We start from the raw sequence: 14287 nt of genomic DNA on the forward strand, positions 1-14287 counted from the left end.
TTTTTTTTTTTTTTTTAAAAAAAAAAAAAAAAAAAAAAAAAAAAAGGAAAAAAAAGGGGGAGTGGCTCTCATGGATCAGCGCCGATCAAGTACATCCGGGATTGAAGGTTCGTGACGCAGGAACCGGTCCCGAGTAATGGCAAATCCCATAGGTTAGATCGGCCATCAAAGAAGCCATGCTGACTTTGGGTATGAAGCAGGACTCGCTGATTCTGTGTCTTGGGTAGACTGAAATGCCGAGAGCGACTGGACTCGCTCGCATCAACCTAAACCAAGCCATCGTACAAAGATAAGGCGGACACGATGGTCTCGTCCCTCTTGCTACCCTCTTTGAATTCCTGCATGTCCAGACTACCGTTCTCGTCCTTGTCCATCATGCGAAAGATCTTCCGTACGCGCTTCTCGGGTGTGTCTTCATCCTCGGGCAGCTTGACCATCGAGCCGACCTAATTTCAGGAAGGGGGAAAAAAAAAGAGTACATCTTCAGTCAGAAAGAGAGCAACGGAGTATAAAAGTGGATAATTCCTCACCATCTTGTAAATCGCCTCGACGATCTGGAGCATCTCGTCGTAGCTGATCTTGCCATCCCCGTCAATGTCGTAGAGCTGGAAAGCCCAGTCAAGCTTGTCCTCCATCTTGCCGCGACTGGTTACGCTCAGAGCTACGATGAACTCCTTGAAGTCGATGGTACCCGACTTGTCGCTGTCAAAGACGTTGAAGACATAGTCTGCGAATGAGGACGGGTCACCGAAGGGGAAAAATTGTCGGTAGATCTTTTGAAACTCCTCCTTTGTGAGCGTTCCTGAGGGGCAGTCCTTGAGGAAGCCTAATTCGACCAGGTCGGGTGTATTCCCGTGTCAGCTTTTCCATTTCTTGAATTATTGGGGCGCCCGCGGTCGCAGGTGGGAAGGGAAACAGATCCAGCCTCTGCTCATAGCCACGTTTTCTCCGTCCACATAGACCTGGCCGACCCATGTACTCTTCTCTCAAGCAACAGGCGCGGTCATGATGCTTCTGCGGCGGAGAGTATGGAGGGCTCTGGCTGGGCAGCTTTGAATGGTGGCGGCTAGGAGGGAGTGGGCCAGTGTAGCTGGAACGAACGCACCCTTGTACCATTGCTGCAGCTCCTTCTTGTCGAAATGCGTCGACTTTTGTAGTTCGGCTAGTTGCTCTTGCGAGAGCTTTGACTGTCTGTAGTTTTGACGAAACAGTCCTTCAGTCAGTGTGTGTGTGCGTCTCGCGATACTGAGGGAGTGTTGGGAATATGGTACTGGAAATCCGGGGGACAATTGATAATGGGGCTGGTGCTCTGTTGCCGCGCAAAAACACGGCCTGCGTCGGGGATTCCTTGTCTCGACCCAGAGAAGCGCAAACCATCCTCACAGCTTACTACCGCCTTCTATGCCTGTTACCAGCAGTGACGGCGTGATATCTGTAACCAGTGGGTAGCAGAGCAGACGTAGGCGACAGGAGCCTCGTCATCAATCACAGGCCCCGGGCAGGCCACCTAGTCGGTGATCGACGGGAGTAGGCGGGGGAGCAAAAAGATTGAAAATAGGGACTCACGATTTCCCCATCTCGAGATAAAGAAAATAAAAACCGAAGCAGAGGAGTAGGGTGGAAATTAAGTATTTAAAAATAAGTTAAGATGTTGGATCGGTATTGGTGTATGGGGTTTTTTTTTAATGTTGTGGTCTAGGAGGGCGATCGCGTTTGTTGGTATTGCTTCGAGCTGTCGCCGTCGCGATAATAGGGAAATGTAGGACCGTTTTATTGTGGCGCCGAAACCAGAGAGCGAGCTAAAGGTGTCCAAAAATGTCGCTGCTCGCAGAGCCGTGAATATCTGCCCTCTTAAGGGTGCTCTGGGGGTTCTTCTAGTCTAGGAGTCGTCTGTTGTCCTGGTTGATTTGAGGTGAGGGGTTTGCGACCTGGAGTCGAGACGTTGAGCCAAGGATCCTAGCCACGGGAGGCAGGCTACTCAGTTGTCAGTGGAGATGTTATCCGCTTGGTCGCGCATACAAGAAAAAGGCAGGCAAATGCAAGGCCACACGCGGCTCGAGTACGGGTATTGCGGCAATTTGTGAAGGTATTTTGGTCTCTAAAGCTTTGGCAAAGTGAACCCCCGAAGAGACAGAAAGAAAAAAAAAGACCATGCACTTACTTACCACGTCAGATCAACAGCAAGATGATGATGCAAATGTGAGAAGTAACATTGACTTTGGGATGGCCTTTGTACTGTATGTTTCCTGGAAAGGGAGGGGTGTTTAGACTTTGGAAGTGGGCCAGGCCTGGCCTTGATCGGGGGAAAAGGTAGGCGCAGCAGCGCGGAATGAGCGAATTGAACAGGGGGTGCCCGAGGCTGTGGGCAACACAATCCTACCTTGCCTTACCACCTACCTACTTCTGCTTAAAAGGGGCACAATGCGGTCCTATTTGACTCTCTCCTATCTGAGCCTACGATCAATAATCTACGGCTGAATCTGTCCGCAAAGGCACAGAGTTCCCTCCAATTGCGCGAGCACCCCGTGCAAGTGTCCAAGCCCGGTTTATCCCTTGGCCAACGGGGAGCTACGAGACTGTTTTTTTTTTTTTTTTTTTTTGGTAGATCAAGCGATCCTTTTGTTTATTCCTTGATCATGCCTCTACCGATGGGTATCGGTATCGATGCTTTATTTTTGCACTCTCTACTGTTCTGGTCGCCAATTATCACTACTTATGATTTCTTATCTACCATAGGTTAAAATCATTCCAAAATTCATATGCTCGTATTTACTAAATGTTACCACGATTATCGCGCTATACCAACTTGGGACACTTAGACCGGGAAAAGAATGTACTTGCTACTGTACTCCAAGAACGCCAAAGCTGTGAAACACAACAAGAAGCCTGCTGAAAATGCCCTCTCAAAAAATCCCCGTTTTGCATCCCTTGCCCCGTCATAATACCCATATTAATCTTAAAGTGGCTGGTGGATTGGCATATCATCCCACCACAGCCTTCATGCTCAAGCTCTCCAGGAATCCCCCAAGATCTTCTTTCTTGACTTCAACAACGCAGTGTTCGAAGCTGTCGATGCGTATCCTGGCATTTGTTTCCGCCACGACGTCCTGGAACGCATTGCCGAAACGGTTCAGGCCGTGACCCCTCTCCTTGGGCCCATCATCTTCGTCTTCGCTGGAATCCTCATCGTCGTCGTCGTCAGAACCCTCAGACTCTGTCTCCTCCTCGTCTTCAGCCCCCGCTGCCCTCTTGGCTGCCCTTTTCTCCTCGCGTATCCTCTCCTTGGCCTTACGACTTTCCTCTCGCGCCTTGGCCTTTGCCCTCTTCTCTTCGGCCTTCCTCTTCTTGTCCGCCGGCAGGTCCGCTGCGCCGCCTCCACCACCTGTGCCCACCACAACGTAAACGCCGCGCTTCTCGTCGAGTGATGCTGCAACTAATGGGGTTCCGCGACCTTTGTTGCTCAGACGCCCTGTGGTCTCCTTCTCCTGCTCGGCCAGCGCCTCGCCGATCCACAGTGCAAGCTTGGTGAGCGCCCCGGGATGGTTAAACACGGCAACGTCTGGTCCGTCTTTGACGATGCACATGCGGAACGCTCGTAAATGCCTGATCTGCTTCTTCTTCAGTAATGTGGTGCCCGTGTTGAAGATTGCACGGTGGAGAAACTGTGCAGTGGGCAGCCCTTGCTTCAACGCCTCGATACTGCAATTGGACATGACTGTTAGTAGATATCCTTAAAAGACAATTGAGAAAGAATGGAAAGAAAAGAAAGGAGTAAATGCTGCAAATAACATACTCCTCAAGCGCGTCGTATGCCTCCCAGAAGCGTGGGATCCACTCTTCGCTCAGCATCTCCAGGTGGTTGTCGTCGGGTTCTTCCAACTGGGATGCTCCATCCCTACCGGAATCATCCGAGGAGGTCGCATGCTTTCCAACCTCAAGAAGGGCTCCTATGACGACACCGACATCTTGTGCGCTAAGTGTAGCACGCCAACCCCAGCTGCGCACAAAGCCCCATCCATCCTTGGCACCACCCCTGTCCCTGCCGTCCGTATCGATCGTGGGCACCATATCATCCAGGTTATACAGCGATGCGTACTTTAGCAGCTTGACTCGGAGCTCTCGCTTTAGCACCATGTCCATATGTGTGTAGCTCTGTCTGCACTGAACGAGGCTGACGCCCATCTTGGCAAAGAGCTTATGCAGCCGCTTCAGTCCCGTCTCGCTCCACATCTTCAGCCGCGAGAAAAGATAGGGGGAGTGAAGCATGCTGTCGTACAGGCTCCAGTGTCGGATGAGGAGGAATTTGGGCTCGGGTGAGAGACGGATACTGGTATCTTCGGGACTCCTTGCCGTCGTCGGAATGATGCCCTGGCCTTCTGCCGTAGACCTCCCTTGCCCGCTGCCAGATATCTCTGGTGGATTCAGGCGGCGTACCTCGTCACGCAGAAGCTGTCGTATGCTAGCACCGCGCATCCCCATCCAACCAGACTTTAGCCTGTTATCGGAGCTGCGGGCTGCAACTGCCACTCCGGCTGACGACCGCCCATATAGCTCCATGGACGTGACCCCAACTATGGTAAGCCACAGCATGTCGTTATCTTCTCGACCAAGCTCAGAAGCCAAAGAATAGATCATGGAAGAGATAGGTTCTGAATACGACGTGCCGAGACGATAGTATTTTCGCAGCGTTCCCTCTTTTTCTCGACGTAGACGTAGTAATTGCCTGCGCATTTTCCGAGCAGAGGGGGCTTTGGGAGGCTGTGCACCTGAGGGCGGGTTACTGGGATCGCTTGAGGAGAACACGGCCGAGTCTTGCAGTGATATCAACCCGCGTCTCTCTGGTCGCCGTGGAGATTCTGGAATGGGGCTCCCCTATTAAGATGGCACGAAGATGTTTAGCAGCCAAGCATAAGAAAAATTCAGGACTATTTGTATACAAGTTACTTGAACTTTTACTCACTGTGTTGCTCCTTCGTCTTTGTGCTGGCCTGTCGTCGTCTCCACTTTCGTCATCATCAAAGTCGTCAAGAGATTTACGCTTTTGGCCCGCCCGCACGGGGGTCTCTTCTGCTGCATCATCATCATTATCGGATCCACTGTCAGAGTCGCTGTCTTCCAGGTCCTCCCCGTTGTCTTCAACCTCCGGCATATCCACCAACGACATGTAAGCTTCCCGCTCCTTCTCCAGAGTCTCCTCGATATCCCCGTCGTCAAAGACGATAATGCCCCCCTTGGATGGCTTGTAAGCATGAGATATACGACCATTGGAGACACCGGGGGGCGCCCTGGAAGAAAAAGCTCTTGATCCGCCGGCAGTTTCGGGCTCAAGTGGATGGCCTCCGAATACGTTGCCCAGATTCCACGGCCTGTGGGAGTCGATTACCCACACCTCCACGCCGCCGTAGGAATCAGCGCCACTGCTGCCTGCATCCTCTTCATCGGGCTCGAGACCCAGCATGACGCCCAAATCTACGGTGCCGCCGACACCCAGGCAGACCACGACACCACCGGAGCCGCCGCGGGTTTCCATCATGGGGGCGACGAGGTCCCTACCGACGCGCTCAAGGTCTGCGTAGCCAGCCACGGGCTGGATCTTGTGGGGGATGTAGTCATGCTTGAGGAGGCGGGTGAGGATGCGGCAGGCGCAGAGTGCGTCGGGCTCGAGGGCGACGAGGATCAGGACGGGCGGTGCGAGGGCGTGGCGCGTCTTTTGCAGGTGCAGGTATAGTTTCGATATCAGGGGCCGTGGAAGATGCATTTTCGGGTGCGGGGTGCTATATGCAGGATATAGACGCGTCGAAAGCGGTGCCGGCGACTCTCATGTGGGCAGGACCGGATTTCCGCCGTCGACAGGGCTTTAGAGTTATCAATGCTAGACAGTATCGCCAGTCCAATTTAGCGCGTTTGCGTGTTGTAGATAAAAGATTAAAAAAAAAATTGAAGATTTCTGGCCCGAAACTCCAGGGTAATGGCTAGCGACTACTTCGTCGATGGAGTTCCTGACGGGCCCAGAATAACGTTAATTGTATCGTAGGTGAGGCAGGTTGGTATGAGAAACCGGGTATTAGGTGGTGGATACGGATTGATACTTTTGGATGGTTGCCCAGCATTGGGAATTGAAGTGACCAGCAAAAACGCGGGTTGGCAGACGCGATTTGGATGCAAAACAGCTTAACGCGTACTGGCTAGCAGGTGGGGGGGACCTGAGAAAGCAGCAGCTACGCGTTGGCCCCACTTGATGCTGTTGTTGCTTGACAACCTCAACGAATTTTCCGAGTCATGTGTTTAATCAGTCTACCACCTTATTCAACCAACCAAGGTGGCTGCCATGAACCGATGTCAGCGTGTAACCTTCTACAGCAACTTATCGGAAGCTCTTCACCTCCTACTACCTAAGGTACCTACTTAAGGTATCTGCCTATACAGCAAAGCTCCCCAGCATATTATGAGGTCGGCGGCGCTTTAATTGTATGCACCTAGAACAATTTCAAGTGGTGCGAAGAGTCTCGTGTGTTGCCTAGCGCAGTAGGACAAGCTGCAAGCCCAGAGTTTGTTATTTGTCAGCCTTTGATCTTCATCGTTCCTGGGCGGCTTTATAGCTGAGCTCGAGTGGCTCAAGGGAACTTTAGTAGGCGAGTTGCCCGATCCCACAGCCTTGAGCACTAGACAATGGGATCTTCTCAACATGGGTAAATCGAGGTTGGGTGGGATAGCGACAGACATGGGCGATTCGAGTCTGCAGTGTTGGGTTAATTAGGCGCCCTGCGTGCATTTTGCCAAACAGTGAAGCAGCTAGCTGCACGTTGTACGCCAAACAGATAGATAGGTACCTACGTATATTTTACAGTACTCTCACTTTTCCTGCCGTGCGGGTTGTGCATGACCAGCTTTGATGAACAATACGATAGAGTCAATTGCCAATTTCTTTCTTGGATTCTGATGAATACATTATATGAATATGCGATTTTTATTTATTTATTTATTTTTCATCCTATCGCCGGACAGGAGAAATTTACTACCCTTGAAGTGGGGTTGGCAGCGAGCTTTCCTTTACTGCATTTCTGCCAAGCCGAATAACAAATTCTGATGCAACCGCGCCATCTCAGGTGGTCAGATTTAGTCCATGGAACAAATCCTCATTTTTCTTCTCTCAATTTGAATAGCAATTTCATCCAAACCAGCCCCATCACCACAACAGAACCTATCCTTACCAAAATATTGCACGTACTCAATGCAGTCTCAGGCACCAAGACACTTGGTACATAAATAAGGTTGGTACACACCTACCTATTGCTACGTACCTAAGGTACCTACCTAGGTATCTACTCCGTGTCTGCTTTATCTTGGACGTCTAGACTGCAGTAGGTAATTTTCAACCTGCACCTCGGCACCTATCAAGTCGCCTGGTAAGGCAAGAAAGGTATCGGCAAAAGGACTACTCTACTCACAACCTTCTCAGACGGTGGGATTCCGCTCAGGTAAGCTACTGCAATACTACTACACGCATTCCCTAAAAACCAAGACCAGAAGTTCCAAAAGTCCCGCCTGCAACGAGGCAGTGGAGATCATCTTTCCGGACCCAACCACCCGCATCGTTGATCGGCTATACTAGGGTTGGGGGTCCTCCCCTGACTGTTAGGTCATTGCGCAAGTGCTAGTCGTGGATCCGTGGCTTGTGGCGTGGTCATGGCATCGTCGTCTTTTTGACATACGGCCGTCAAACTAGCCGCCTGCTAGGCTAATGCTAGCGCTAGTGCATCGCCCACATTAGCCATTCTACCCTCTCCTGGCCCTTACCGACGATTGTCCGCTTGGTAAAGTGCATGTGGGTCGTCCCAGACCCTCGGGTCGACCAGGACAGGACCGCCACGTCGGAAATGGGCATGCTCTGGCTTGTCGCTATAATCCGTATGAATTCGGCCATCTTCCTCCAGAAGTTTCAAACAAATCCTAACGCCACTAGTAGTGGGCATCTACAGCTCACAAATAGCCCACAGGCCTGTGTGTCTTTGTTTATCCATCCTATCATAATCCTGACTACCTTTTGCAGTGCCATAAGAAATATTTACCTGAAAGATGTCGTCGACCGGACCCCACTACATACAGTTCTGAAGAAGTCTTTTTTGATTCTTTTGGAACGTCTGGTTCAAGAATTAAAAAAAAAAAAAAAACCTAAAAAAAAAAAAAAAAAAACCATCAATGCACGGCGCACTCTCCGTTTCCCTCGACGCACTCGAGAGAGCTGGACTTGTCTCTTCCGAGATCCTTCGTCTCAGGATGGAGGGACAAGTCGATGTCCTCGAGCCAGTCTCCTCCAGTGACTCGTCTCTCGAACTAGATGAAAGGGATTTAGCTGTCACCTCGGATTATGATCCATCTATCGATGGAAATTCGGAAGTTGGCTCAGTCACTTCAAGTATATATGCACATATTCATGAACACGGAAGGTGAGCAAGATGCTTCACATAGTGCCCATATTTTGCACGCCCGACCTCGACATGTTCGCGCAAAGCGAGTTCCGATCAGGGAGAGAGTTTATATTTTTTTTATTTATTTTTTTGCTGATTCGAGATTGTCTATATATTGCAGACGATATCGTGAGTTGGTTTCCCTCATGATCAGAAAACGCATTTCCCGCAGCTTCTTGGAGAAGGCTCAGGTTGTCCCGAGTGTCATAAGCTTAACATCACCATAGGCTGACTTTCCTGTCCACAAGACAAATACAAGTACGGGAGATATCCTATACCCAACGATGAGAACGAAGAAGGTCGTGAAAGCCTACGGCACTCAATGGTCTTGACGCTGCTCAAAGGGAAAATGTTTCTTGCCCCAATTGGGGATAACCCCCAAAGGATTGTTGACCTCGGGACTGGCTTTGGTCAATGGGCGATTGAGAGTATGTTCCATCCCTCGAATCATCACTCTAGGCATAGGTATTCATCAGACCACTGACGACATGCTCAAGTGGGGGATGCTTTCCCAAGTGCTCAAATCACTGGTATAGATCTGTCCCCCGTGCAGCCTGTTTGGGTTCCTCCTAATGTCAACTTTGTCGTCGATGACATCGAAGAGGACGCCTGGGGAAAGGACGGTGTTTTTGATTATGTGCACTTGCGAGTCACTGCGAGCCTTCTCAAAGACCCTATAAAAGTAGCCGCGACAGCTTTCAACAAGCTAAAGCCGGGTGGTTGGATTGAATTCCAAGAGATATATCCAAAGGTCTCATGCGACGACGGAAGCATGCCCGACGACTTCCCACTCATTGAACTCTACGACCTGATCGAACGCTTACTGGCTCAACACAGCGGCTTCCAAATATTTATCGCCGAGCACCTCCCGGACGAGCTCGAGAGGCTGGGCTATGTCAACATACAACGGCGTGTCTTCAATATTCCCGTGGGGACTTGGGCAATGAGTCGCCGGCTATCGAGGGCTGGTTATTTATTTCGGGTGGTCGTGGCTGAGCTTGTGCCCGTACTTGCCGCCAAGGCCGAGCAGATCGGAATCCCATCTGAAGAGGTCGAAGGTCTCTCGTGTCGTGTCCTCGAGTCGATGCATGCCGAGCAACCAACAAACGTCCATGCATATGTTCCATTTCATTTTATCTGGGCGCAGAAACCAGAGTTATGACATTTATTTCATGACAGCTTTCAGCAGCCCCTGTCCTGACAGCAACTATACATACCTACCTACCTATACACCCTGCGCCACCCCGCCCAGTCGTCCAGACTCATGAAGCTTTACATCAAAACAGTAAGATGGGACGGAAGTACAAATTAAAACTGCCCAAATGAAACCCAAAGTCCGAAAGAAGTATCTGCATCAGTGCCCAAAGCTTTCGGGCGCCCGAGTCTCGGGCTCGCTCCGAAAATGGCCAAGGTTCAGTCCCTAGGCCACCCCTGACGAATAACATGGGCCGTCATTATCGCGACGCGGATGAATGCAACACACCCAAAAAAGACTCTCTGAAAAGAAAGTCCCCGATTTGAAATGCAGAGCCGGCCGGCTGATCTCTCCCTCGTTGGTCGAACAATGAACAATTCTTACAAAAACGCCCGTTCCGCATCATGGAAACTTTGCCGGCACGAGGATGCTGCCAATCCCGATAGACAGCCCCTGGTCCCGGCATCACACATTCTCAGGCGGGTTCTCGCATGCAGGTAGATGATCCAGATGTGACCATACTGTCGGTAACTCTTATGAGGGGGAAAGAAAGTCTTGAGCGGGGGAACAGCCCGGCAAGCTAGGTTCAAGGAGGATCCATATCCTCAAGCTACTTTTCACGGAACGTTTACAGTGGGAATCAGACCATTTCAACAACCAAAGAAACATGTGGCAAACTAACTGTTCATGTCGGGAATTTTCGTGCCGGGTTGGGTAGCATTTTTTTGAACACTGCATAATCACTCACACCTGGGCTTGGTACTCTGCCCTCCAATCTAGTTTAGGCGAAGATGAACGGTCTCTGAAATCAGCTACTTACCCAAGTACCCTATTCCTTTCCACACGGACACTTCTAGCCAATAGAAAAAAGGAAAGAAAAACAAAAAAATATGCAGTCCGTGATAATCTCCAGTTTTTCTAGCTTCTTGCCCTACACATTCCCTCCCCCTCTCAGGGTTTCCGGCCGTAAGTGACATAGATGGGGAAGTAGGCATGTATGCTGGTGTCGGACAGGTCCGCTCGGACGCGGGCGCTAAAGTCGACGACCTCCTCCTTGGTCCAGCCCATGAAGCGGGTGAAGAGTGCCATGCTCATGGCCTCGCAACCCTCGGCGAAGTTCTCCTCGGCCCAGAGCCCGAGCTGCTTGAGCCTCTGGTCGCGGGGCCAGCGGTTGACGGGCCAGCAAAAGGGGACCCTGACGACGTCGACGAAGCCGGCGGCGCGCATCATGTCGGCGACGCGGCCGCACTCGTCGAGCTTGAAGCCCGAGCGCTCCCCGGCCTCCATCATCAGGTCCGACCAGCGGCGGACGGCGCTGTCGGGCCGCATGGTGCCGTCGTCGCAGCGCAGGGGGAAGTCGATGTCCTGCACCTCGACGTAGCCGCCCCGCTCCAGGAACTCGTGGCACTGGCCCAGGAACCGCGGCCAGTCCCGAAACGCCCCCGCCATCATGAGCGTGTGGATGTAGTCGAACTTGAAGCTGAAGTTCCAGTCCTCCTCGAGGTCGTCGATCTGGAAAATGGCGTTTGGTGGCATGCTGCATGGGTAAGAGGTGGGCGGGGAGGTGTTGCATTATTTGTCAGCTTGGTTTTTTTTTTTTTTTTTTTCTTCTCTCTTCTCGGTGAACAGACGCATGTCTGTGTGATCCAACCGCATCCGTCTCTCTTTTTGCTGCATCAGGAGTATACTGACAATGTTGGCTGTATCGGTGACAGGTCGACCCCGATGACCTATTTCATACACACCGGTTTCAGAGATTTGCTTTGCGGCACGGTACCCTTTTTTTCACCTCCCCCATGGTTCCCAAGGTGTGGCTCTAACAAAGACCCCCCCTCACAGCAGGCTTTCAAGCCTTTGCTGGCAGAAGAAAAGGGTGGGAAATCCCGATATCACATCACCGCCTTACCTCGGAGTGTGGATGCTGCTCGGCTAATATAGCAAAGATTTGAGACACGTCAGCAAGGATGCAGCACGTCGCCCAGTGGTTCTGTCCACCCAAGAGATCTTACCAAAATCTATGACCCAATGTCCTGATTATCGTCATCAACCGTTTTGCTCCGGTCAGCTTTTGTTGCCTGATCTTCTCACCCTCCCCTTTTTTATTCTTCTCATTTTGTGTTTTTCTTAAGCCCAACCAAATTACGGGTCGCTACTCACCGATACCGCATCCGGCATCAAGCACCCGGTGGGCACGGTCTGCGGGCGCAAAGTAGAGCTTCTTCTCGAAGGTCTCCAGGCATAGATAATACTGGCTCTCTAAATGATTGGTTCAAAAAGAAAGAAAACAGGTACACCCAGAGTATTAATGATATACTAACACCGCCATCGGAGAGTCAAGGCAGAGACATTTAAGTCAGGGGATGGATTAGGGCCATTGGGCAGGATAGTTTTGGACAAACCTTGCCGCTCTAGTTCTTGCTACGGGGAAAAAGTCAGTTTTGATCGACCCTCGGGGCGCATAGAGGTAAAAAAAAGATAAGGATGACAGCGCGGTGTTTTTTTTTTCGTACCTCGTCAATAGGCAGCACATATTTGCCGTCTTTGTAGCCGTGGTACTTTCTGCCATTCTCCTCTAGAGCTCTCAAGATGCTGGAGCGGAGCGAGGCGGTGGACGACAGCATGCCCATGGACATGTCCTATATCGGTGCCCCACGAGGTCCTTGTTAGTATGGCATGTTCCTTACCGCCCAGATCTGCGGTTCACAGCAAAAAACACGTCTGGCTTAAAAACTGGTCCGAAAAAAGATGGGAACAGGAGGAGGGGGTTTCAAAGTAAGCGAGATGAAAGAGGCGGGAGTTGGGTGAGGGCAATGCTACGGAAGACGGCGACTTGCATCACCAAGAGCGGAGTCGTTGTCCCCCAGGTCGATATCATCCTATAGTCGCAAGAAGGCTGTCAGCTACAAATGTACGGTTGCCCAACTTCCAACGCTATGGTAGCGAGAGTCCCAATGTGACGTCCGAGATGATGTTAGGGTTGGAGGAGGGTGGGATCAAGTGGTAATGGAATTATGATATTGGCGTGGTAGATCAGGATAGGCAGGGCGCGCAGTTGAATTTCGTAAAAAAAAAACAAAGAAGGTAGTATAGCATCTTGTTGACTATCCATCCGTAAACGGGGGATTGACAGAACCACCCCCCGGTTAGGTGAGACTCACATCATCGGCATCGATAGGGTCCGGCACCCCTTGAGCGGTCCAATGAGCGCCTTCCATGGGTACATGCGGAATTTGAGAGAAAATCTGGCTTCTCGTCAGCTTAAATAAAGGCTTTCTTTCTGTCTTTTCTGTCTCTTTCTCTGAAATTTTGCGATAATTCCAGGCTAGTACCCGTAACATACCTCTGGGTTGAAAGAGGACATATCACTACTCCCCTGGAGCCGCAACTATTTTGAGCACGACCTCCCCGTTGGGCACAAAAGCTGGGTGAGAAAAAAAGAAGAAAAAAGACAAAACAAAAAAAAAGGAGCAAGCCCTGCCCGCAAGTGGGATCTGACGTTAGGACTTTCTTCTCTTGGGAGTGACAAGACAAGAGAAAATAAAATAAAATAAAATAAAATAAAATAAAATAAAATAAAATAAATAAAAATGTGGGTGGGTGGGTGTCAAGTCTTGTTTGGTTTGTGTAGGTAGGTAGGTAGTTATGGTTAGCTCCGTTTTAGTGGCGGCGTTTGGCGTCGACGCCAGCTTGGTTGTCAATCGCAAGTATCTCAGGTTAGGTAGGCTGTTAGCGAAGAAAGAAAAGTTGCTACAGGGCCTCCGACTGGTTATACCTGATTGATCTCCTTGCTAACGAGAAGAAGAAAAAGAGAAGAGAAGAAAAGAAAAGCAATAATAAGCAAAGATGCCGACAAGCCTTGGCTGAGACAAACAGTCTGAATGTTTAGAAGAGTTTGCAAACTTCAAAACAGATTTCGGATGAACCACATTGGTTGAAGAAAGCTATCATAGATAGTCGTCTCCATGTTTTGACTTTTTTATTTTTCTTCTCTCCAGTTGTCCTCACGGGAAAAGAAGAGAACCAAGGGATGGAGAAAGGCGAGACAAAAGATGCCCCAAAAAGTAGAGGTTGAACAGGCTGACAATTAATGCAGACAGACAGACAGACAGACACAGAAATGATCATTTGGAAAACCACCATCAGTCGGACAAAACTGTGTTCCACCGACTCCCAACAGCCGAATGCACAAAATGATAACCCCCTTTAACTGTCGTCACACACCTGCTCTCTCACGGCCAGTGACTTGACTTGTGCGATGGGAGCTCCTTTTTTTTCTTTTTTTTTTCTTTTTAGCGGTTGCCCTGTACGAACTGGTCAACAATTGTAAATAAATAGGGGCTTGGGTTGCACCACCACTTCTGGCGACATTCACTGAGTATATAATTTGCCCGATTTTATACCACCATGCACGTATCATTGTAAAAATGTAAAAATAGGTGCACTGATAAGCATTCCAATCGACAATACAACACAATAGTATATATAGAGAGAGAAGAAGAAAAAATTATAAGGATAATACATACAGTCAGTAAAAGATTGCGGGTCAAAAGTGTTTCAGTCTATATATGCAGGGTTCCGCGATATGCCAAATACGAAGTGCTACCTCTACCTATCCCTGTTCGCT

At 50.1% G+C, this 14287-nt stretch overlaps 5 protein-coding genes across 5 annotated transcripts; 1 reads left to right on the forward strand and 4 right to left on the reverse strand.

Annotated features, from left to right (window-relative positions):
- Positions 1 to 9: 9 nt before the first annotated feature.
- Positions 10 to 2146, reverse strand: PgNI_03952 (uncharacterized protein). Its single transcript, XM_031124004.1, has 4 exons — positions 1567 to 2146; positions 1106 to 1191; positions 531 to 826; positions 10 to 446 (listed from the first exon to the last, which is right to left on the reverse strand). The coding sequence occupies exons 1-4, from the start codon at positions 1575 to 1577 to the stop codon at positions 267 to 269; spliced, it is 573 nt and encodes a 190-aa protein (XP_030985785.1). The 5' UTR covers positions 1578 to 2146; the 3' UTR covers positions 10 to 266.
- A 491-nt stretch (positions 2147 to 2637) lies between these two features.
- Positions 2638 to 6122, reverse strand: PgNI_03953 (uncharacterized protein). The gene is made up of 3 exons (XM_031124005.1): positions 4961 to 6122; positions 3794 to 4872; positions 2638 to 3699 (listed from the first exon to the last, which is right to left on the reverse strand). The coding sequence occupies exons 1-3, from the start codon at positions 5756 to 5758 to the stop codon at positions 2982 to 2984; spliced, it is 2595 nt and encodes an 864-aa protein (XP_030985786.1). The 5' UTR covers positions 5759 to 6122; the 3' UTR covers positions 2638 to 2981.
- Positions 6123 to 6259: 137 nt separating this feature from the next.
- On the reverse strand, positions 6260 to 6878 carry PgNI_03954 (uncharacterized protein; the record flags this gene model as incomplete). Its single annotated transcript, XM_031124006.1, has 4 exons — positions 6260 to 6323; positions 6406 to 6535; positions 6722 to 6736; positions 6835 to 6878. Coding segments are annotated over 3 exons (132 nt in total), but the record flags the coding sequence as incomplete, so codon positions are not given.
- A 1321-nt stretch (positions 6879 to 8199) lies between these two features.
- On the forward strand, positions 8200 to 9630 carry PgNI_03955 (uncharacterized protein; the record flags this gene model as incomplete). Its single annotated transcript, XM_031124007.1, has 4 exons — positions 8200 to 8447; positions 8590 to 8669; positions 8717 to 8896; positions 8966 to 9630. 4 exons carry the CDS (start codon positions 8200 to 8202, stop codon positions 9628 to 9630), a joined length of 1173 nt encoding a protein of 390 aa, XP_030985694.1.
- Positions 9631 to 10614: 984 nt separating this feature from the next.
- PgNI_03956 (uncharacterized protein) lies at positions 10615 to 13024 on the reverse strand (the record flags this gene model as incomplete). Its single annotated transcript, XM_031124008.1, has 8 exons — positions 10615 to 11200; positions 11356 to 11393; positions 11570 to 11667; positions 11821 to 11919; positions 12063 to 12081; positions 12174 to 12299; positions 12822 to 12920; positions 13004 to 13024. The coding sequence occupies 8 exons, from the start codon at positions 13022 to 13024 to the stop codon at positions 10615 to 10617; spliced, it is 1086 nt and encodes a 361-aa protein (XP_030985781.1).
- Positions 13025 to 14287: the final 1263 nt, after the last annotated feature.

Source organism: Pyricularia grisea (assembly GCF_004355905.1).
Source record: "Pyricularia grisea strain NI907 chromosome Unknown Pyricularia_grisea_NI907_Scaffold_2, whole genome shotgun sequence".
Taxonomy (NCBI): domain Eukaryota; kingdom Fungi; phylum Ascomycota; class Sordariomycetes; order Magnaporthales; family Pyriculariaceae; genus Pyricularia; species Pyricularia grisea.